This window comes from Aquarana catesbeiana, linkage group LG03 (genome assembly GCF_042186555.1).
Source record: "Aquarana catesbeiana isolate 2022-GZ linkage group LG03, ASM4218655v1, whole genome shotgun sequence".
NCBI classification, from domain to species: domain Eukaryota; kingdom Metazoa; phylum Chordata; class Amphibia; order Anura; family Ranidae; genus Aquarana; species Aquarana catesbeiana.
The window spans coordinates 614,660,137-614,683,804 of record NC_133326.1 but is presented as its reverse complement, the minus strand read 5'-3'; the positions used below and the strand labels follow the sequence as shown (position 1 = coordinate 614,683,804).

The following is a 23,668-nucleotide window of genomic DNA, read 5'->3' as shown; positions in this document are numbered from 1 at the left end:
TTTGCAATAACTCCATCAGTATCACCAGCAAAGCAGCTTCATTATTATCCCATTAAAGAAGAAAAGAATTGTGTGCTGCATTTGGAGATTTCATAAATAGGCACGTCACGAATGTTAATTCTCCGTTATGAACGCTAGTTTACAAGACCGACAGCTTCTGCTTCCGAGCATGCGTGTTTGTACTTTGGACTTTTGTCCGACGGACTTGTGTACACAAGCTTGGAAAATCTGACAACACACATTTGTTGGTGGAAAATTTGAGAACATGCTAGCCAACATTTGTTGGCGGAAAGTCCACCAACAATTGTCCGATGAAGCATACACACGGTCAGATTGTCCGCCAACAACCTCACATCCAACATTTCCTGTTGGAAAGTCCGATCGTGTGTACGGGGCTTAAGAGTAGCCAAGCAAAAGCATGCAGGGAAGTAAAGTGTTAAATCTCTTCACATGATAACAGAAGGTTAAGCCTGATGTCCAACCAGGATGACAGTGTAAGGAAATACACAGTCTATGCTTACAGGTCCCCAGTCCTGCATTTGGAGACACATTCCACAAGCAGTTCGCTGATAACAGAAGATAAGAGAGATGGGCAGCCTGTGATAATGGGGGAGGAGATCCAGGTGTCAGCCCAACAATAAATAAGGCTGAGCTCTGGTGAAGTGAAGGTTCTCTTATCATGTTTGACTTTACTTTCCTGCACTTTTCTCCCTAGTGTGTGGACACCTTGCTGATTTCGGTGGGGGGCACTTGACCTCCCTTGCCCCCTCCTGTGGACGCCCATAATGCTGGATATCTGTACAGATATGCACTGGGTAATGTGCTAGGAACAAAAGAATGCCACATTGTTTGATGGAAATGAAAATTGTCAACCTACAGAGGGCTAAATTCAGTCCGTTTTGCTGAAATTTTATTGCAGCAACTCAAAATGGTACTCAGTTGTTTGTATGGCCCCCACATGCTTGTATGCATGCCTGACAACGTCGGGGCATGCTCTTAATGAGACGATGCAATGGTTTCCTAGGGTTTTTCCCCTGGACCAGGGCATCACTGAGCTCCTAAACAGACTGAGGTGCAACCTGGCGGTGTCGAATGGCCGAAACATAATGTCCCAAAGGTGTTCTATTGGCTTTAGGTCAGGCGAGCATGAGGGCCATTCAATGGTGTCAATTCCTTCATCCTCCAGGAACTTGCTGCATACTCTTGCCACAAAAGGCCGGGCATTGTTGTGCACCAGGAGGAACCCAGGACCCACTGCCCCAGCATAGGGTCTGACAATGGGTCCAAGGATTTCATCCCGATACCTAATGGCAGTCAGGGTGCCATTGTTTAGCCTGTAGAAGTCTGTGCATCCCTCCATGGATATGCCTCACCAGACCATCACTGACCCACCACCAAATCGGTCATGCTGAACGATGTTACAGGCAGCATAAAGTTGTGTCATATGTGCTTAGGGTGAACCTGCTCTCATCTGTGAAAAGCACAGGGCGCCAATTCTGGTGTTCAATGGCAAATACCAATCAAGCTCCACGGTGCCGGGCAGTGAGCACAGGGCCCACTAGAGGACATCGGGTCCTCAGGCCACCCTCATGAAGTCTATTTCTGATTGTTTGGTCAGAGACATTCACAGCAGCGGCCTGCTGGAGTTCATTTTGTAGCGCTCTGGCAGTGCTCATCCTTTTCCTAGTTGCACAAAGGAGCAGATACCAGTCCTGCTGATTGGTTAAGGACCTTCTACAGTCCTGTTCAGCTTTCCTAGAGTAATTTCTGTCTCCTGGCATCTCCTGCATGCTCCTGAGACTGTGCTGGGAGACACAGCAAACCTTCTGGCAATAACACGTGTTGGACTGCCTGTGTAACCTTTATAGGGTCCAGGTATTGCCTCATGCTACCAGTAGTAACACTGACCCTAGCCAAATGCAAAACTAGTAAAAAACTGTCAGAAAAGATGGGTAGGAAAAAAAAATGTCAGTGGCCTCCAACTGTAAAACCATTCATGTTTTGGAGGTCACCTCATTGTTGCCTCTAGTGCACCTGTTGTTAATTTCATTAACACCAAAGCAGCTGAAACTGATTAACAACCCCCTCTGTTACTTAACTGATCAGATCAATATCCCAGGAGTTTAATTGACTTGACATTATAGTCTGATTAAAAAGTGTTCCTTTAATTTTTTTGAGCAGTGTAGATAAAATCAAAATATGAAAAAGATCTGGAGTGAAATTAATAATAGGAATAATTAATCCATCCACAAAAATAACTCTTCACATTATACAGTGAGTACAACAAGAGACATATCATAGCATCCCAAGTATTAGTGAATCTCTCCTCTACCATATTGGCATAACCTATTTAAAACCAACAAAAGGGGGAGTTTCTGGGAGACATTAAGGTAGGCCCAAATGACCACTGGAATGCTATGTGAGACTGATGAGTTGACAGACACCACAAATCATAGAAAAAGGAGCACCGAGAGTATCTGAAGTCTGCTTGTTTTCCTCCCTACCTTTGATCGCAGTGGCCATCGACAGTTATCTCAGAGGTTATCCAGCCCAGTGGGATGGTCTTCTGAGAGCATCTCTTATTGCCAAGCTCCCAAACATTGAGCTAGTATAACTGATTCACTGATAAAGTGATAATCTTAATTCCAATGTGCTCTGTTTTTTTTTTGGGGGGGGGGGGGGGGTTTGCAATAAAAAAACTAAAGATCTAATTCCTTTCACAATTTATAAAAACTTAAAAAAACTTTAGCTGCCATGAAAGCAAACTGGACTTGGCTTGTTTTTGCATGTACTTCAGATTCATGATTTTTCAACTTTGCACTGCTCTTCTTCCAGGTCGCGACTGGCAGATTTTGTTACTAACTGTAAGAGCTCCACTCAGACTGCGAGTGGTTGTGTGGGCGATAACTACTCAGCCTGTCTTGGAGCTTATGCAGGGCTGATCGGTAAGTCATCTCTGTAGTGCAGCTAACCCTGTTACAGTGCCTTGAAAAAGTATTCATACCCCTTACCATTTTCCAAATTTTGTCCCGTTAAAACCAAAAACGTAAATGTATTTTATTGGGATTTTATGTGATAGACCAACATAAAGTGACACATAATTGTGAAGTAGAAGAAAATAATAAATGGTTTTCAATTTTTTTTTTATACAAATAAATATCTGAAAAGTGTGGCATGAATTTGTATTCAGCCCACTTTAATCTGTTACTCCTAACTAAAATTTAGTAGAACCAATTGCCTTCAGAAGTAATCTGTATAGTAAATAGAGTCCACTTGCATGTAATTTAATCTCAGTTTAAACACAGCTGTTCTGTGAAGCCCTCAGAGGTTTGTTAGAGAACCTTAGTGAACAAACAGCATCATGAAGGCCAGGGAACAGACAGGTCAGGGATAAAATTGTGGAGAAGTTTAAAGCTTAGGGTTAGGTTATAAAAAAATATCTCCTGCTTTGAACATCTTACGAAGCACTGTTCAATCCATCATCTGAAAGTGGAAAGAGTATGGCACAACTGCAAACCTACCAAGACATGGCCGTCCACCTAAACTAACAGGCTGGGCAAGGAGAGTATTAATCAAAGAAGCAGCCAAGAGGCCCATGGTAACTCTGGAGGAGCTGCAGAGAATCACAAATCAAGTGGGAGAATCTGTCCACAGGACAACTATTAGTCGTGCACTCCACAAATCTGGCCTTTATGGAAGAGTGGCAAGAAGAAAGCCATTGGAAGTCTTGTTTGCAGCTTGTGAGAAGCCATGTGGGGGACACAGCAAACATGTGGAAGAAGGTGCTCTGGTCAGATTAGACCAAAATGGAACTTTTTGGCCTAAAAGCAAAGCGATATGTGTGGCGGAAAACTATGGCATTATGTTGTGGGGATGCTTTTCTTCAGCAGGGACAGGGAAGCTGGTCAGAGTTGATGGGAAGATGGATGGAGCCAAATACAGGGTACCTTCTAGCAGGACACCGACCCTAAACATATAGCCAGAGCTACAATGGAGTGGTTTAGATCAAATCATATTCTTGTGTTAGAATGGCCCAGCTAAAGTCAAGACCTAAATCCAATTGAGAATCTGTGGCAAGACTTGAAGATTACTGTTCACGGATGCTCTCCTCTCAATTTGACAGAGGTTGAGCTATTTTGCAAAGAAGAATGGGCAAAAGTGTCACTCTCTCTAGATGTGTAAAGCTGGTAGAGACATACCCAAAACGACTTGCAGCTGTAATTGCAGTGAAAGGTGGTTCTACAAAGTATTGACTCAGGGAGGCTGAATACAAATGCACGATACACTTTTCACATATTTATTTGTAAAAAAATTTGAAAATCATTTATCATTTTGCTTCCACTTCACAATTATGTGCCACTTTGTGTTGGTCCATCACATAAATACCAATAAAATAGATTTACGTTTTTGGTTGTAACATCACAACTCAAATTTTCAAGGCACTGTATAATAAGAATTCTGCACAGTATACCATAACTCACAACTTTTTAGAGATGTGAATGAGGGACACCTATTAGCAAACGTATGTAGACATAGGACACAAACCCCGCCATGCCCCTTAAAGGGGAATTATACAAAAAAATGATTAGTTAAACCCACAAGTGCTTTTTTTTACCACTACTATTCCTTTATACTAGCTTTTGAAATTTACAAATGCAGCAATCTACAATGAAAGGTTTAGCACTGGGAAACATTTTTTGAAAAATAACTATATAGATCAGACCAAAATGAGGGACAAATGAGGAGGAAGGAGGGACAGAGGGACTTTGTTCCAAATCAGGGACCGTCCTTCAAAATCAGGGACAGTTGGAAGCTATGGTATACTGTAGTATTGCCATCTCTAACTTTTAAAACTCATAGTTCATTACTGTTCCTTTTCCTGCAGGGTATGATGTAGCTCTGAACTTCTTGGACTCGGACCCCCATTTAGTTTCCATTGGACCCTGGTGTTCTTGTAAGGGTAGCGGAGATCAAGAGACTCAGTGTGAACTATACCTAAACGAATTCACTCAGAACCGCTGTCTGCGTGAGTAGACTATATTTTATTATGTGTGGGACTAATATGATGTTAAGGGACTTGTAGAAGGACCTGGTAAAGTTTTATTTGAAAATAGAGGAGGGGAGCGTTGTTGTTCTTTTTTGTGTGCGTATATGCATGTTTTCCAAAGTGTTGTACAAGCATTTTTAGTATCAATAGTTTTTTATTATTTCCAAGAAATAAAAAGGTAAGAAGTACATGATACATTAATTCAAAATAGCTGATATCAGCTGAAATTACAATTCCGATAAGGCATTTACGAAGGTGATAACGGTCATTTTATAGACAAAATTTACATTTTGTAGAATGTAAATATAAAAACATGAACAGTAACAAATTTCAATTAAACATTTTGTAGACCATATCATAGTGTTATACTTGGTCCATTATACTTCTTAAACGTAACAGAAGAGGGAAGAGGAAGAGGAACAGTTAACTAATGGAGATAACAAAATTGTTCACATTTAAATCATTTATCCCACAGTGTTGAACTGTTGTTCATTCAGTCCTGAGTGCCATACTGTGAGTACCACCTCTGCCAGGGGTACCAGATCACAGCAACCTTCTGGTAGTTGCCTATGCTATGTGCGAAGAGTGTTTCATATACACTATGTGTATTTATAATTTGCATAGCTTCTTTCAGGCTTGGGGGTGTTTTATCTTTCCAGTGCCGGACTATGTTAAGGTGGGCAGCTAGTAAGATGTGGGACGTAATTGGTCTCATAGTGGGTGGAATAGAGTCCATGTCTAATAACATAGGGAAGGGTTATCACCCCTGTAACATTTGTTTTGCTGTCTGTGCCCCTGTTCAGAAGATTTCACCTCACTTTCTGTCCCAATGACTATTGGATTTTGAAAATTTTGGGTTATTAGGGAAACTAGGATTGGTGATATAGCATCAGTGGAGACACCTTTTTCCCATATTAACACTTACAGGAGAAACTTTTCCCTTCCTAGGGGTAGATTTCCTCTCACTTCCTGTTGTCTCCCTCTGTTTGTAAGTAGGAGTCGTTTGTAAGTCGGATGTTTGAAAATAGGGGACCACCTGTATATACTATACGGCCTGCCCTATATACCCTGCGGAAAATTGGACTTAGGTGTTGGTGGTACCAGAACACTGTAAGCTATCACAATTACTCTTGGTGGACGCTGGATCGGGCCCTGCTGTGAAATATTATATGAAGAATTGTAATTACATGCCCCTGTTAAACAGGGGTAGAAAAAATGGGCCTTAGGCGGTGGTGGTGGTGGCACAACACTGTAAAGCCTCACAGATACTCTTGTTGAGTGCAGGAATGGGCCCTGCTGTGAAATATTAGAGCAAAAATTGTAATTACATGCCCCTGTTAAACAGGGGCAGAAAAATTGGGCCTTAGGTGGTGGTGGTGGTGGTACAACACTGTAAAGCCTCACAGATACTCTTGTTGAGCGCAGGAACTGGCCCTGCTGTGAAATATTAGATCAAAAATTGTAATTAACGCCCCTGTTAAGCAGAGGCAGAAAAATTGGGCCTTAGACGGTGGTGGTCGTGGCACAACACTGTAAAGCCTCACAAATACTTTTGTTGAGTGCAGGAACGGGCCCTGCTATGAAATATTAGATCAAAAATTGTAATTACACGCCCCGGTTAAACAGGGGCAGAAAAATTGGGCCTTAGGCAGTGGTGGTGGTGCCCTGAACCAAAAATATTCTTAGAAGCTATCATCATGAAGATTAAGGAGGAATAAGATCACTCAGCATAATAGGATAGTCACTCAGCATATGCAGTCTTCAAGGGATCCCACATCCATAGAAAAATCAATCGATTACATCAGCATCAGGTGCTTGGTAGCTGGTGATGCAATGTTATTCATTTTTATGAATGTCAGCTGATCAACAGAGTCTGTGGACAGGCGCACTCTGTGATCGGTTACAAGGCCTCCAGCAGCACTGAATGTGCGTTCAGAAAGAACGCTGGATGCAGGACAGGCCAGTAGCTCAATTGCATATTGAGCAAGCTCTAGCCAGTGGTCCATCCTCAAGACCCAGTAACCCAGTGGTTGTTCTTTTGGAAAGGTCTCCAAGTCTGATCTTGCCCCTAGATATTCCTGCACCATGTAATTCAGACAAAAAAACACAGAAAAGGTGCCACCAGATTAAGACCAGTTGCATTTAATAAATATACAGGTGCTTTCTTCCACTTACATGTAACAAAGTAACAAAGACGAGTTACAGCACAAATAGTCCTCTTTGTAGTGGCATCTACCCAGCGTTGTTATCCTGTGGGGGAAGATCCATCCATAAGAGAAAGAGTGGGGGGTCCCGTCCAGCAGGATTTCCTTACTAAGTCTCTAGGAGGAGCTGAAACCGAGGCTTGGCTCTAATCAACTTGGAAACACAGGCATCCGATGCGGTGACATCACTAGCAGTGCACTGCCAGTTTCTTGACCTTCTTGGGCACCCCCTCTCTCTAGGCTCACGTTACTCCCTTCCTCAGCCTGGGTACCATCATCGGAGCATTCAAATCACTGCGCATCCTCCTGCAGCATGTACCCGACACTGTGGTCGAATAGTTCGGGGGACTCCTCCGTGCATGATGGTGGGGCTAGGGAAGGAGTGACTGTTGACATGAAGCCAATGGAATAGGCCACTTTGGCAGCTGTATTGGCAGGCAAACTACTCTGAGCCTGGGTGACAGAGGATCTGGAGGATGAGGACGGCTTTGTTATCCATTCCACCAACTCTTCTGCATGTTGTGGCTCAATAACACAGCCAGCTGCAGAAAAAAAGGACAAGCGTGCCCCATGGCCACGTGCTGAGGATGCACCGTGTCCACGACCAGCACTGTCGACTGTAGACACAGAGCCTGCTTGCCCTCTTTTAGTGGTATGTGAGCATCTGCCTCTCCTTGGTGGCCTTCCGGACATGCTGTAAATTTTGTTTAGCAAAACCACACTACACTGTATTGTGTACCGTGTACACCACCAGAAAAGTAGTAGCAACTGCACTAGGGGTGCATGGTACTGTGTACACCAACAGAAGTGTAATAACAACTATGGGTGTACTGTATGTATTGTGTACTGTGTACACCACCAGAAAAGTAGTAGCAACTGCACTAGGGGTGCACGGTACTGTGTACACCAGGGGTCTCAAACTGGCGGCCCTCCAGCTGTTGCCAAACTACAAGTCCCATGAGGCATTGCAAGGCTGACAGTTACAAACTTGACTCCCACAGACAGAGGCATTATGGGACTTGTAGTTTCACAACAGCTGGAGGGCCACCAGTTTGAGACCCCTGGTGTACGCCAACAGAAGTGTAATAACAACGAAAGGGTGTACTGCATGTATTGTGTACTGTGTACTACACCAGAAAAGTAGTAGCAACTGCACTATGGGTGCACGGTAGTGTGTACACCAACAGAAGTGTAATAATAACTATGGGGGGCACTGTATGTATTGTGTACTGTGTACACCACCAGAAAAGTAGCAGCAACTGCACTAGGGGTGCACAGTACTGTGTACACCAACAGAAGTGTAATAAAAACTATGGGTTCCATTTATGTATTGTGTACACCACCAGAAAAAGTAGTAGCAACTGCGCTAGGGGTGAACGGTATTGTGTACACTACCAGAAGTCTAATAGCAACTATGGGTGCACTGTATGTATTGTGTACTGTGTACACCACCAGAAAAGTAGTAGCAACTGCACTAGGGGTGCACGGTACTGTGTACACCAACAGAAGTGTAATAACAACTATGGGTGCACTGTATGTATTGTGTACACCACCAGAAAAGTAGTAGCAACTGCACTAGGGGTAAACGGTATTGTTTACACCACCAGAAATCTAATAGCAACTATGGGTGCACTGTATGTATTGTGTACTGTGTACACCACCAGAAAAGTAGTAACAACTGCACTAGGGGAGCACGGTATTGTGTACACCACCAGAAGTCTAATAGCAACCATGAGAGCACTGTATGTATTGTGTTCTGTGTACACCACCAGAAATTAGGTAGTAACTGCACTAGGGGTGAACGTTATTGTGTACACCACCAGAAGTCTAATAGCAACTATGGGTACACTGTATGTATTGTGTACTGTGTACACCACCAGAAAAGTAGTAGCAACTGCACTATGGGTACATGGTACTGTATACAACAACAGAAGTGTAATAACAACTATGGGTGTACTGTATTGTGTATACCACCAGAAAAGTAGTAGCAACTACACCATGGGTGCACGGTACTGTGAGAAAAAGGATTTAGGTATGGGTATGGGCAATGTCCTAAATAGATACAGGAGCTGTGGGAGCACCTGCATTTTAAATGCGGTTAGTCTTCCTGACCAAGATAGCTCACATTTTCCTAGTTTGTCCAATTGAAGGTGAAAAGATTGCAAAAGTGATTATAGTTTGCTTTTACAAATATGCTACCTTAGGGGTGAGGGTAATGCCCAAGTATGATATACCCTTTTCCTTCTACGTGTATGGGAATCTATTGCTGATATCATGTCTTGCTCGGTAATCCCAATCCCAGAATGTACGACTTTCATTGATTTTATAATAAGATATGGCATTAAACTGCTGTAAAGCTTAGTGAACCAGGGAAGTTGTAATGTCAGTGAGCATCAATATTATTTTGTCTGCAAAAAGACTAATGGTATGCATTCTTCCCCTAACTTGAAAACCTTTAATATCAGGATGATGACGAATGTATGTGGCCATAGGTTACATTAGTAAATTAAAAATTAGCGGAGATAGTGGGCATCCCTGGCGAGTTCCGTTCATTATGCTATATGAAATTGAAAGTGTACCTGAAACATAGACTTGGGCCGAAGGGGTTGTATACAGTGCCATAATGGCTTGGAAGATCTGACCTGTAAAGCCAAATCCATTCAGGACTTGTGCAAGGTAATCCCAGTGGATTCTATCGAACGCCTTCTCTGCATCCAGGGCTAGGAGCAGAGAAGGCTTTCTTGTTTTATTAGCAAAGTGAATAATGTTTGGCAACCTTTTGTGAATCCAGACTGATCTGGGTTCATAAGAGATGGTAGTAGATCTACTAGTCTGCTGGCGATCAATTTGGCGTATATAGTTACATAGTTACAGTTTGCGGGAGAATTATCGTTTTATCTCTGGAGTTGATCCCCCTTTTAATGCATGACAATATTCTGTTTGCTTTATTAGCAGCAGCTTGGCATTGCATGCCATTGCTGAGCCTATCATCTACTAGGACCCCCAGGTCCTTTTCCATCCTAGATTCCCCCCAGAGGTTCTCCCCCCAGTGTATAAATTGCATTCATATTTTTGCCACCCAAATGCATTATTTTACATTTTTCTACATTGAACCTCATTTGCCATGTAGTCGCCCACCCCATTAATTTGTTCAGGTCTTTTTGCAAGATTTCCACATCCTGCGGAGAAGTTATTGCCCTGCTTAGCTTAGTATCGTCTGCAAATACAGAGATTGAACTGTTTATCCCATCCTCCAGATCGTTTATGAACAAATTAAATAGGATTGGTCCCAGCACAGAACCCTGGGGAACCCCACTACCCACCCCTGACCATTCTGAGTACTCCCCATTTATCACCACCCTCTGAACACGCCCTTGTAGCCAGTTTTCAATCCATGTACTCACCCTATGGTCCATGCCAACGCACCTTATTTTGTACAGTAAACGTTTATGGGGAACTGTGTCAAATGCTTTTGCAAAATCCAGATACACCACGTCTACGGGCCTTCCTTTATCTAGATGGCAACTCACCTCCTCATAGAAGGTTAATAGATTGGTTTGGCAAGAACGATTCTTCATGAATCCATGCTGATTACTGCTAATGATATAATTCTTATTACTAAAATCTTGTATATAGTCCCTTATCATCCCCTCCAAGAGTTTACATACTATTGATGTTAGGCTAACTGGTCTGTAATTCCCAGGGATGTTTTTTGGGCCCTTTTTAAATATTGGTGCTATATTGGCTTTTCTCCAATCAGCTGGTACCATTCCAGTTAATAGACTGTCTGTAAAAATTAGGAACAACGGTCTGGCAATCACCTGACTGAGTTCCCTAAGTACCCTCGGATGCAAGCCATCTGGTCTCGGTGATTTATTAATGTTAAGTTTCTCAAGTCTAATTTTAATTCCGTCCTCTGTTAACCATGTAGGTGCTTCCTGTGTTGTGTCATGAGGATAAACACTGCAGTTTTGGTTACTGAAGCCCCCCGATTCACTCGTGAAGACTGAGGAGATATCTTTAAGTCATTATTGAGTAAGGATATGGGACAAAAGTTTTGTGGGGAAGTGGGGTCCTTTCCTGTCTTCGGTAACGCAACAATCATTACTCTAAGCATTTCAGAGGGGAAGGAGGAGGAAGAGGCAGCATGATTGAATATTGAATATCTCAGCAAGATATGGAGAGAGTATGTCTCTTTATGACTGGAAATATTCCCCCGTGAAACCGTTTGGTCCAGGTGATTTATTACTAGGTAAAGAGTTAATAGATTGGGAAATTTCAGTTTCAGTAAATGGGGAGTTTAATTGATCCAGTTCTTCCTCCGTGAGTTGTGGGAGTTTAATTTTTTTGAGAACGTTAGTAATCATAATTGGAGTGGGTTGTATGGTATTCGGGTCTCACTGTAAATTATAGAGCAAGCTGTAATATGTGCTAAAAGCATCTGCAATAGCTTGAGGGTGGTCCAATTTAGCTTGGTTATCTGGGTGAAGAATATAGGGGATTTTGTTTTTTTGTCTATGACCTCTAGGCGGTTGGTTAGTAATTTCCCTGCTTTGTTGTCGCTGGCATAATAGGTCATTTTTAGTCTCCTAGATGCTTTTTCAAAATCCTCTAGTAAGATCAAACAGAGGTCATATCTGAGTTTAGTTAATTGTTCAGATAAAGCTGGGGATATATTAGTTTTGTTTTGGGCTTCTAAGGCTTGGATCATAGAAGAAATTTTGTGAATGTGCTGCCCCTTCTGCCTCTTAGCCCTCGCTCCCAATTTAATAAGAAGACCCCGCATAAACACCTTATGGGTCATTGACAGAACTTGCATTACGTTCGTTAACTCAGATTTGGAGGGATCACTCATGGCTTGAAGAAAAAAAGGAATAGTTTCTTTCTGTGGCATGAAGACACCTCCATGCATCATAGAGATAATACGTGAACAGCAAGGGTTGGAGTGTTCGTTGAGGTCTGTTGGAAAGGGTAGTAGAATCCATTTTAGGGTCAGGAGGTAAGTTGAATCCCTGTTGGATTTGTTTGACCTTTTTAATGATTCTGTGGAAAAAGCGAGATTGGTGCTCATTTGGCACATATACATTTACCACTGTATAAGTAGTAGAGTTGATGTTACATATTAAAATATGATAGCGACCTTGCGCTTCTAATAGTTCCTTGTGCAGCTTGAAGGCAACTGTATCCCCTATGGCAATGAGCACTCCTCTCTTTTTTGCATCCGCACTTGCTAGAAATATATGTGGGAATTTAGGGTTGGAACACTTGGGCTGGGCTTTACTGTGAAAGCGCGTTTCCTGAATGCAGAAGATGTCGCAGTTGTTTTGGGCCACCTCTTTCCATAGTTTCCTGCGTTTAGTGGGATGGTTAAGTCCTTTGGCATTTATGGTCAGGAAGGTTATGGGCATTGTGTGGGGTAAGGATGAAGCAGTGTATGTAACATGTGCAGATAACACTTACATAGTATGGCGATCTTGACCATATGTTTCCAGATAGGTAAGTAGTCCAGAACCCAGAATGGGAAATTGAGGCTGAGCAGTATCAGTTCCTTCAGGGTAAAGGGGTAGATGTGAGTCCGACTGTGGATATAAACATTAGTTAACTGTAAAGTCAGAAATATAGAAAAACATATATAGAACTCCAAGTGAAACAGAAATAGGTCATTGTGACCCGAGTGTGGCATAATACTACTCAAGAATTTGTGGGGGTAAAAAAGGAAAAAACTGTTCAGCTTAACAGATTTTCCAATACTGGGATTAAAGGTTTGGTGCCAAGATTAGCTGCTAGCCAAGTAAGGTGTGTTTACAAGCATTCCTTGAGGTAACCAGGTTCCAGTCCTCCATGACTCGCTCAAGGCTTCGTGAGGTAGAGGCCTGTGGCGAGCCTTCTGGGACAATTTGCCACACACATTTTGAGCAGAGTGAGGCCTTTGGGGTTGAATATGTATTTATTTAAAATTTTAAAAATATCACAAAGAACAACGTAAGAAATTACAATTTGGTGACAGTTGCAAATAAACATGTGTAATGAGTCAGTCCAATGGCTATCGCCCATAGCTTGACTCATACCGTGAAACCTTACAGCATTAAGGATGACGCCTGTCACTCGGATCACGGAGTGGATCTGGATAAGGAGCCTTGTTGTTCACAATAAGATTAACTATGTATATCATTAGAAATTAAAAAAGAAAAAGTTGAGTCAGAGAGAGAGAAGGAAGAAAAAGAGATTGTAAAAAGAATGGGGAAGGGGTGGCCCAGAACCGGGCCTTAATTGAGGGAGAAAAGAAGAGGGACAAGGAGAAGGGAACAAACGGAGGAGAAGGTAGGGAAGGATATAGAGAGGCGAAGGGGCTGCTGAGGAGACGTGTATAGGAGAGAATAATGACATATTCTTGAGGGTGTCTGAGGCGTGTCCGAGCCAGACGGACCACAGTACCTTGTATTTATCAAAGGTGTCATTGTCAAGAGCCAACATCTCCTCCATTATCATGGTGTCATTCATAATAGAGACCCACCGCGACAAGGGAGGGGTGGCTGTTGTCTTCCATAAGGATGGGATGAGTTGTCTCGCCGAAGACATAAAGAAATGAAGGAGGCTCCGTTTCTATGAGGTTATTGACCCAGGGAGTATCGAGAGGAGGACAATCTTAGGGGAAGGTGAGAGTGTGGCATCATAAATTTTGTTATAGCATTCAAATACCTGAGTCCAGAAGGGATGGATCCTCTCACATTCCCACCAGACATGTAGATAGGTCCCTTTGGATGAGTTACACCGCCAGCAGGAGGCTGAAGTGGATGGGAAGATTTTGTGCAGCATGGCAGGGTCCATGTACCATCTGGACAGGATCTTGTAATTCTTTTAATGCGAATAGCATGATATTGTTGACTTGTGGGTGAAGTGAAACAAGGTCTGCCATTCCGGCCTAGAGATGTCATTTCCCATGTCTGCAGACCACATCCTGGTGTAAGAAGGTAAGTCATTGTCTGTGAGAGCTTGTAGAAGGCTGTATATGGAGGAGAGGAGGTTCCTGGGGGTTTCAGAGAGGGAACACAGCCTTTCGAATTCAGTATACGGTCGGTGTATTTGGGAGGAAGAGTGTAAGTGTTGTGAAAACGTTGATAGGTGGAGGGTGGTGAGCCAATCGTGGGATCCCACCCAAAGGGTGTAAAAAGGAGTGCGCTTGAGGCCAGTCAGATCCCAGAGTCATCACTCCAGTGCCCTGTCGGAAAGCGGAGTTGTGAAAGAAAGAGGACAACGGGGAGGGGTCGGAGGACAGGGTGGAACATAGACCCCGGTAATACCAGATCCTGAGGGAGGCGAGTGTTAGTGGGGAGAAAATGGGTAGATGGGCCAGTTTGTTTCTATATCCCCATAGGAGGGCCCGTAGGTCCGCTGGGGTAAGGTCTTGTTCTACCATGACGGAAGCCTTCAGGGAGGGACGATGGAACCATTCCAGAATACGTGCAATATGGGCAGCTTTATGATAGGTATCGTAGTCAGGCAAGCCCGCCCCCCCTTCTTTGGTGATGATTAGTTTGGTTGTGAACCCCCATTTATAGGATATCTTGTGATTCCGTAGTGCTTTGGATATGGTATTGAGACTCCTACATTTTTGAAGGGTAAATTGGCATAGGTCAGCAAAGATTTTCAGATCCTTGTACTGTGGCGGGAAAAGATCTTTGGTGCGTGCTGCTGACATTAGATGTTCCTTCACATGGTAATAATGAAGGCGTAGTATAATGTCACTGGGTATATTGTCAGGGAGATGTGACAGTTTAGGTAGACGGATGATCCTATCCACCGTGATGTCCAATTCTGTGATATCAGGCACTATAGATGTAAAGAGCTGTGCAGCATATTTGTGAAAATCTGACTGTTGGACCAATTCAGGAACTCCTCTGATTTTCAGATTTTTCCTCTTGGAGCGATCCTCGATATCTGCAAGTTTAGCTTTAAACTGCTTCTATCTCATCCTCCTTATTGTTGGTAGTAGCAAAGTTCCCCATCCTTGTTTCAATGTGATCTACCCTGGATGCTATTGCTTTCATCTCCACTCCAAATTTGTGTACACAAGACATCATATCAGCATGCAGTGAGCTTCTCATAGAGACTAACACGTCATTCAGAGTGGTGTCTAGTACTGGTTAATTAGTAGTGGGGAAGAGGTCAATTGAATCTGAGAGTTCTCTTGTGTCCTTCCCCGAATCTAGGCCCCGGCTCACCTCATGTCCAGGATCCATTGCATCCATCTGGAATCGCGCTTTCTCCGGGCTCCCTGAGGTAGAGGTATGAAGAGAGGATCGAGGGCTATCGGATGGTGTGTTCCTTTTGAATTGATTGCTCCCTGAGAGCCTTAGCTGAGGCGTGCTGGACATAGTGTGCACGGAGAAGCCGCCGATATCTTGCCTGGGTCCAGGTGTGAAGAAGGCTGTCAGTTTCTGTGGCCTCCGGTTCTCCCTCCATTTCCTGGTCATGCTCGGCCAGGTCCCGGAGAGAGGTCTCGGTTTCAGTATGCCTGGTGTGGCCGATTTTTGGCTCAGCAGCCCGCTTTGTCCCCATCGGTGATGGAGCTCTGCTCTCAAGCGTCCATCCTTGTCCGCGGCAGGCTCCGCCCCCCCTTTTACAAGCATTTTTGCATGCTCCTGGGTGGAGGGAATGGAGGAGGTGAGTAAAGAAAAAAAAAGCACTGGTGGGCACTATTCAGGCTGCACTGATCATCAGTGTAGATGTCCCCTGTGTGGATTGACACTTGCTGAAAACCAGAAAATTCTGTTTACACTGTGATCAGCTGTGATTGGACACAGCTGGTCACATGGTAAAGAGCTGCTGTGATTGGCTCTTTACCCTGATCTGTGATTAGCTGTGTACAAAGGACAAAATCTAATTTCTTGTCGTGAGTTCTGCTTGTCTGCTGGCCATCTCTTTCCACAAATTCCTGGATTCCCTGCATGCTTTGCAGCTTCTCCTCTCATGTTTACTTTCGATTTCCCATGGTACCTTGCTGCCTGCAAGCAGTGATTCCTGTACTGACTCTGCCTCCTTGAACTCCTCTTCTCAGCACCTCTGTAACAGGGCCTACTCAATGGACATAGTGACTATGTGTCACAGAATTCAAGGAAATAAATGTGTGGGGAACTTCACAACCTATATTTACAAACTTCAAGATTGTACAGATTATTATAAGGAGGCTAGCAATTATTGAAATTATTCGATATGAATATGTGATTTTTACATTTTGACCATAGGCTACGCTTTAAGTTAATAAAGATGCAAGCTTTCAGGAGGTCTTAAATTCCTTCAGCAGGGCTGAAATGTATAATGTCTGAAGAAGGGCAGCTAAGACATCCAGAAAACTTGAATTGTTAACCAGTTGCCGCCCGGCCACAGTATATTTACTACAGCAGGGCAGCACGGGCAGGGTGAATCAAATACATGTACGTCAACCAGCCAAGGGGTGCGCGTGCACCCCTCCAACGACTGCTGTGTCCATCAGACACACCCGATTACAGCTTCTGGCATCCAGCTGCTTTGAGGGGACGGGGGATCATGTGATCGCATAGCGATCGCATAGCGATCACATGATCACAATGTCAACAAAGCTGTTCTGAACGAATTTCATTTATAGTAGCTGTAATTTCTATAGTGATGCTTGGCCCACAGCTATCACATGGTACCTGAGCCAATCACAGCACCCTGTGCTATGTGATAGCTGTGGGCCAATGACAGCACACAATAGTAATCACAGCTGTTATGAAGGTAACCCCCCATTCATGACAGTTCAAAACATAGCTTTTACAGTGATCATCACTGTACACTGTAACAGCAAACAAAGTGTAAATATATATATTTTTTTAACTGAATAAAAAATTATTTTGTTTATTAATTATTAAAAATTATTATTTTTTCAACATACTGTCACAAGTCAGCATCCCTGATCACTGCCACACCTAGTCATATGATGACTCTGAACCGATGACAGTATGTAAAAAAAAAATGTTTTATTTAGTTAATTAATTAATTGAAATTCTTCATTTTCCAAAAAGTTGTGACAAAAAAATTACAATTTAAAAAAACTCGCCAGGCCTCTTACTAAATACTTCAGGCTGTCTACTTTTTAAAAAAGGGTCATTTAGGGGGTATTTGTAGTGTCCTGACATATTAAGGGCCTCAAGAAATGCATCAGGATTGATAATTTTTTAAATATACTCTATATACAGTACCATAGTTTGTAGACGCTATAACTTTCACATAAACCAATTAATATACACTTATTGGGATTTTCTTTACCAAAGACATATAACAGAATACATTTTGGCCTAAATTTATTAAGACATTTGATGTTATTGGATATGTTTTATAACAGAAGGTAGAAAAAATTTTTTTTCAAAATGTTTTATTTTTTTTGTTTATACAGTGGGGAAAATAATTATTTGATCCCCTGTGGATTTTGTAAGTTTGCCCACTTACAAAGAAATGAAGGGCCTATAATTGTTATCATAGGTGTATTTTAAATGAGAGAGACAAAATATCAACCAAAAATCCAGAAAAAACACGATACAAATGTTATCTATTGAGTTGCAGTTCAGTGAGTAAAATAAGTATTTGATCCCCTACCAACCAACAATAATTCTGGCTCCCACAGACTGGCTACGATATGTGCTCATATGTACACAGATTAGTCCTGTCAATTTAAGAAGGTGCTCCCATCGACAACCCGTTATGTGCATAAAAGACACCTGTCTACAGACTTTCTTTCTTCCATTCAAAACTCACCATCATGAGCAAGACCAAAGAGCTGTCAAAGGATGTCAGGGACAAGATTGTAAACCTGCACAAGGCTGGGATGGGCTATAAGACCATCAGCAAGAAGCTTGGTGAGAAGGAAACAACTGTTGGAGCGATTATTCGCAGATGGAAGAAATACAAAATAACCATCAATCGCCCTCGGTCTGGAGCTACATGCAAGAATTTGCCTCATAAGGGAAGGATGATCATGAGAAAAGTGAGGGATCAGCCCAGAACTACACGGGAGGAGCTTGTGAATGATCTCAAGGCAGTTGGGACCACAGTCACCAAACAAACCATTGGTAACACAATACGCCGCTATGGATTGAAATCCTACAGTGCTCCTCCAAAGTCCCCCTCCTCAAGAAGGCACATGTGCAGGCCATCTGAAATATGACAATGAACATCTAAATGATTTAGAGAAGGACTGGGAGAAAGTGCTGTGGTCAGATGAGGCCAAAATTGAGTTCTTTGGCATTAACACGACTCGCCGTGTTTCGAGGAAGAAAAATGCTGACCATGACCCTAAAAATACCATCCCTACAGTCAAGCACGGAGGTGAAAACATTATGCTTTGGGGCTGTTTCTCTGCTAAAGGTACAGGACAACTTTGCTGCAGTGGTGGGCCAATAGACAGGGACTTGCATTGTAAAATCTTGGATGAGAACCTTCTTCCCTCAGCCAGAACACTGCAGATGGGTCGTGGATGGGTCTTCCAGTATGACAATGGCATACAACATACCGCCAAGGCAACAAAGGAGTGGCTCAAGAAGCAGCACATTAAGGTCATGGAGTGGCCTAGCCAGTATCTAGACCTTAATCCTAGAGAAAATTTATGGAGGAAGCTGAAACTTCGAGTTACCAAGTGTCACGTACCTGGTGGTGGAGCCCAGAATGCAAGGAGTAGCCTCTCGTGTGCCTCTGGTTCGAGAGCCCCTGATAGAGAAGACAGGGACTCAAGAGCGCAGGGGGCCACAAGTGCTTGGTAAGTGGCAGGTGTAGAGTTGATCCGGACCTCTGGTGCAACAGCAGGAGGACTGACAGGAACACTGGATCCACTGGCAGGAACTCAGGAACAACAGGCAACAGGGAGGTGTTCTGTAGTACAACTGAAGCACTGGAACAACTGGTAGAAGAACCGGAACTCTTGGCAGGAACACTGGAACTGTTGACTGGATAGAGAAGCACTGTAGGTAGCAGGAACCCACAAACAAGCAGGCAGCAGGGAGGTGTTCTGTAGTACAACTGAAGCACTAGCAAAGTCAGACAGGCCGGTTCAAACACAGGCAAGCAGAGCAGGTACAAAACGGAATCAGGAGAGTAGTCAGGGCATGGACCGGGTCGGCAACAGACAGGCAGGTAATAACTGAAGGATGAGGCAGGAGAATCGTCAGACAAGCCGAGGTCGGGGACAGGCAGCAAACAGGAGAACTCAGGAACAAGCCGGTTAACAGGAATCAGGTAAACAGGTATACTGGAAGCTTAGGGTCACAGGAAACGCTGTAGACCGGACAGCAAGGAAGCATGCTGACAGGCACCCTTAAATAGGCCTAATGGCGCCAAAGGCTGTCACACTGCACGTCTGCGCGCCGCCGCGTGCACACGTGCACGCCCGATCGTACGTGCCCGTTCGTCTCTTCGTGTACCCGCGTACACCCGCTCGTATTAGCGCGCACCCGCATGCGTCCGTTCGCGTCAACGCGCCTCCGAACGCGTCCTCTTGCTCTACTGACAGTAGCTCTGTTAACCGATCTTCCGCCGACGGCTGAACTAGCAGGACGTCTTCCATGACATTGCCCCCCCCCAAGGGGCAGCCTCCGGATGCCCAACTGTGCCATCTTACTTGGATGAGATCTTTTAAAGGCAAGAATCAACCTCCTAGCATGGATGTTGGACTCCGGCTCCCAGGAGTTTTCCTCAGGCCCATACCCCTTCCATTTTGCCAAGAACTGGACTTGATTACGTCTCTTCCTACAATCCAGAATGGACTCAACCTCATATTCAGTTTCTCCGTCAATGATCACGGGCTCAGGGGGATTGACCATCCGGTTGACAAAAGGATCAGGAACTGCAGGTTTGAGTAGGGCAACATGAAAGACCGGATGAATCCGGAATGATTCTGGTAGCTTTAGTTCGTAGGCCACATTATTCATTTTTCTTGTCACTGGAAAAGGACCCACGAACTTGGGACCCAATTTTTTGGAAGGACAAGCCAATCTTAGATTCAAAGTGGATAGCCAAACCAAATCTCCAGGTTTAAGATCAAGCTCCCCCCTTCTCTTCTTGTCAAACACCTCTTTGTTATAGTTCTGGGTCCTTGCCATAGTCTCTTGCAGAAGCTTATTATTTGGTTCAAAGAAGTTTAGGTTTCCTTGCACAGCTGGTACTGGACACTCCGGAATGTTAGTGGACAAGAACAGAGGATGGAACCCATAATTTGCAAAAAATGGTGTTTGTTTTGTAGCGGAATGAACAGAGTTGTTGTATGCAAATTTGGCAAGGGGGAGAAGCGGAGCCCAATCATCCTGAGAAAACGAGGAAAAACAGCGCAGATACTGCTCCAGCGTCTGATTCGTTCTCTCTGTCTGGCCATTTGTTTGGGGGTGATAGGCAGAAGAGAAGGCAAGATCAATTTTCAGGGATTCACAAAGAGCTCTCCAAAACCTAGAGTTGAATTTTACCCCCCGATCAGAAGTAATATTGGCAGGGATGCCATGAAGCCTCACCACCTCCTTAATGAATGTCCTGGCAGTTTCAGCAGCAGTAGGGGTACCTTTCATTGGTAGGAAATGTGCCATCTTGGATAATCTATCCACTATTACAAAGATCGTAGTGTAGCTTTCAGAAGGTGGCAACTCGACAATAAAATCCATGGAGATCATCCTCCATGGCTTCTCCGGGACAGATAGTGGTTTTAACAGGCCCCAGGCTTTAGACTTGCTACCTTTATTTTGGATACAGGTGACACATGCTTCCACGTAGTCCTTGCAGTTCTTTTCTTAATGATGGCCACCAGAACGTGCGCTGAAGAAGTTCAGATGTTTTATGTACTCCGAAATGGCCGGCTAACATATGGTCATGGCAAGAACTAAGAGCTGCCGTTCGCGCTTCCTGAGGTACGAAGATCCTATCCTTAAACCACAGAAGATCATCTCTGGCCTGTAGGGTTGTATCAGGTGGAGTGGAAACATTCCTGGAGGCTTGCTTGATCTGTGACAGTAGATCCCCTTGGAGTAACAGAAAGTTCCCTGAGGACAAGATGGTATCTGGCGGAGAAGGTACTTCTGAATCACTGTACATCCGTGACAGAGTGTCAGGCTTGATATTCTTTGACCCGGGACGGTAGGTAATATGGAAAGAAAATCTAGTAAAGAACAGTGCCCATCTGGCCTGTCGTGGTTTCAACCTCTTGGCAGTCTTTAAATATTCTAGATTCTTGTGATCTGTATAAACAAGAATCGGGTGGGCTGCTCCCTCTAACAGGTATCGCCATTCCTCCAGCGCAGCTTTGATCACTAACAATTCTCGATCACCCACGTCATAGTTCCTTTCTGCTTCCGATAATTTACGGGAAAAAAAAGCGACTGGGTGCAGAAGAGCCCTAGGCCCCTGTCTTTGGGAGAGTACTGCGCCGACCGCTATCTCCGAGGCGTCCACCTCCAGGATGTAGGGTAGCGTGGAATCAGGATGTTTTAAAACTGAGGCTGAAACAAACAGATCCTTCAGTGTAGTAAAGGCCATCTGAGCTTCCGTAGACCAGTGGAACTTGAGGCCCTGTTGGGTTAATCTTGTAATGGGAGAAATGATGGTGGAGAATCCCTTGATGAATTTTCTATAAAAATTCGCAAATCCCACGAAACGTTGAATCCCTCTTTTGTCAGTAGGAGCGGGCCAGTCCAAAATGGCGGAGACCTTCTGAGGGTCCATTTTGATGCCTTCCACTGAGATAATAAGACCAAGGAACTGAATACTCTCCTGCTCGAAGACACATTTCTCAGGCTTGGCGTAAAGGCCGTGCAGGCGAAGTCGGGTCAAAACATTTCTGACATGTTCACGGTGTTCAACTAGGGAGGAAGAGAAGATTAGAATGTCATCTAGATAAATAACAACAAACAGGTCAAGGTAGTCTCTGAAAATGTCATTTACAAAATGCTGAAATGTAGCAGGAGCATTACAAAGTCCGAAAGGCATGACTAAATATTCGAAGTGCCCAAACCGGGTACGGAAAGCAGTCTTCCATTCGTCTCCCTTGCGAATGCGGACAAGGTTGTAGGCACCACGAAGATCTAACTTAGAAAACACTACTGCAGACCCCAGCCTCTGAAAAAGTTCTGGCACTAATGGTAAGGGATAACGGTTCTTGATCGTGATTTTATTGAGTGCCCGATAATCCACACAAGGGCTCAATGAATGGTCTTTTTTTTCCACAAAAAAGATTCCTGCCCCTGCCGGGGACGTGGAGGGTTGGATGAAGCCTTTCTTTAGATTGTCGTCAATGTAAGTCTTTAATACTCCTAGTTCCAACTCTGACAAAGGAAATATTCTCCCAAAAGGAATCTCTGCCCCTGGGAGAAGCTCAATCGGACAGTCATATGGCCGGTGGGGAGGCAGGGTCTCGGCCCCTTTTTGACTGAAAACGTCCAGAAAGCTATGGTAGACTTCGGGTACAACTTGACGGGTCTCGGCATCAGTTTCCAGGCACAACAGGGCAGAGGGAGCTTGAGTAACTTCTGGCAGACAGTGTTGGTGGCAATAAGAGGAGGGAAACTCAATTTTCCCTGAGGCCCAGTCAACTTGTGGGTTATGGGCCTTGAGCCATGGCATGCCCAATATGATGGGGAATAGAGGAGATTCAATGACATCCAAGCAAAGTAGCTCTTGATGAGTGCCAGCAATGGTAGTGAGCATAGGTACTGTTTCCTGGGTTACTGGTCCTGATCTGAGGGTAGAACCATCGGCCAGATATACGGAAAGTCCTTTCGCCCTGGGCCGGATGGGAGTGTGATGTCTGGAAGCGAAGGACAAGTCTATAAAGCCACTGCAGGCCCCGGAATCAATGATAGCGCTGGTTGGTATATTCCCTCCTGGGAGCTGTAAAAGAAGCGGAACAGCCAGGTGAGACATATTATTCAGTGCAGCTGGGGTAAGAGCAGGAGAGACAGAGAGGCACTTACGAAGCTTGGCCGGGCATGTTCGTACAAAGTGTCCGGGTTCCCCACAATATAGGCATAGGTTACCAGCCCGACGGCGTTGACGCTCTTCAGGAGTGAGGGATGGCCGTAAGAGTCCCAGCTGCATTGGTTCCGGTGTATCTGAGGTCATGGTAGTAGAAGCTGGAGAAGCGGAGTGGGGAGAACTAGGCACCCGGGGCAGCATCCAGACAGGGCGAGCAGGACCAGAAGATCGCTCCGTACGTCGTTCTCTCAAGCGTCTGTCTATTTGGATGGAAAGGTCTATGAGGTCCTCTAAAGTCTCAGGAATGCCCACTCGGGCTAGTTCATCCTTCAAGGATTCAGAAAGGCCCATACGGAACTGATACCGTAGGGCGGCATTGTTCCAGTTTGTGTCGGAACTCCAGCGTCTGAATTCTGACACATAGTCTTCAACAGGTCTGCGGCCTTGCTGTAGGGAG

The 23,668-nt window shown here is 44.2% G+C and overlaps 1 protein-coding gene across 1 annotated transcript in view; it reads left to right on the top strand.

The window, feature by feature from the left end:
• The window catches only part of GFRA2 (GDNF family receptor alpha 2), a 158,504-nt gene that overhangs the window by 122,740 nt on the left and 12,096 nt on the right, over positions 1-23,668 (top strand). Inside the window, exons 5-6 of the mRNA XM_073622257.1 lie at positions 2,836-2,945; positions 4,886-5,026. Coding sequence (XP_073478358.1) covers positions 2,836-2,945; positions 4,886-5,026 — 251 coding nt within the window. The remainder of the gene's footprint in view (positions 1-2,835; positions 2,946-4,885; positions 5,027-23,668) is intronic.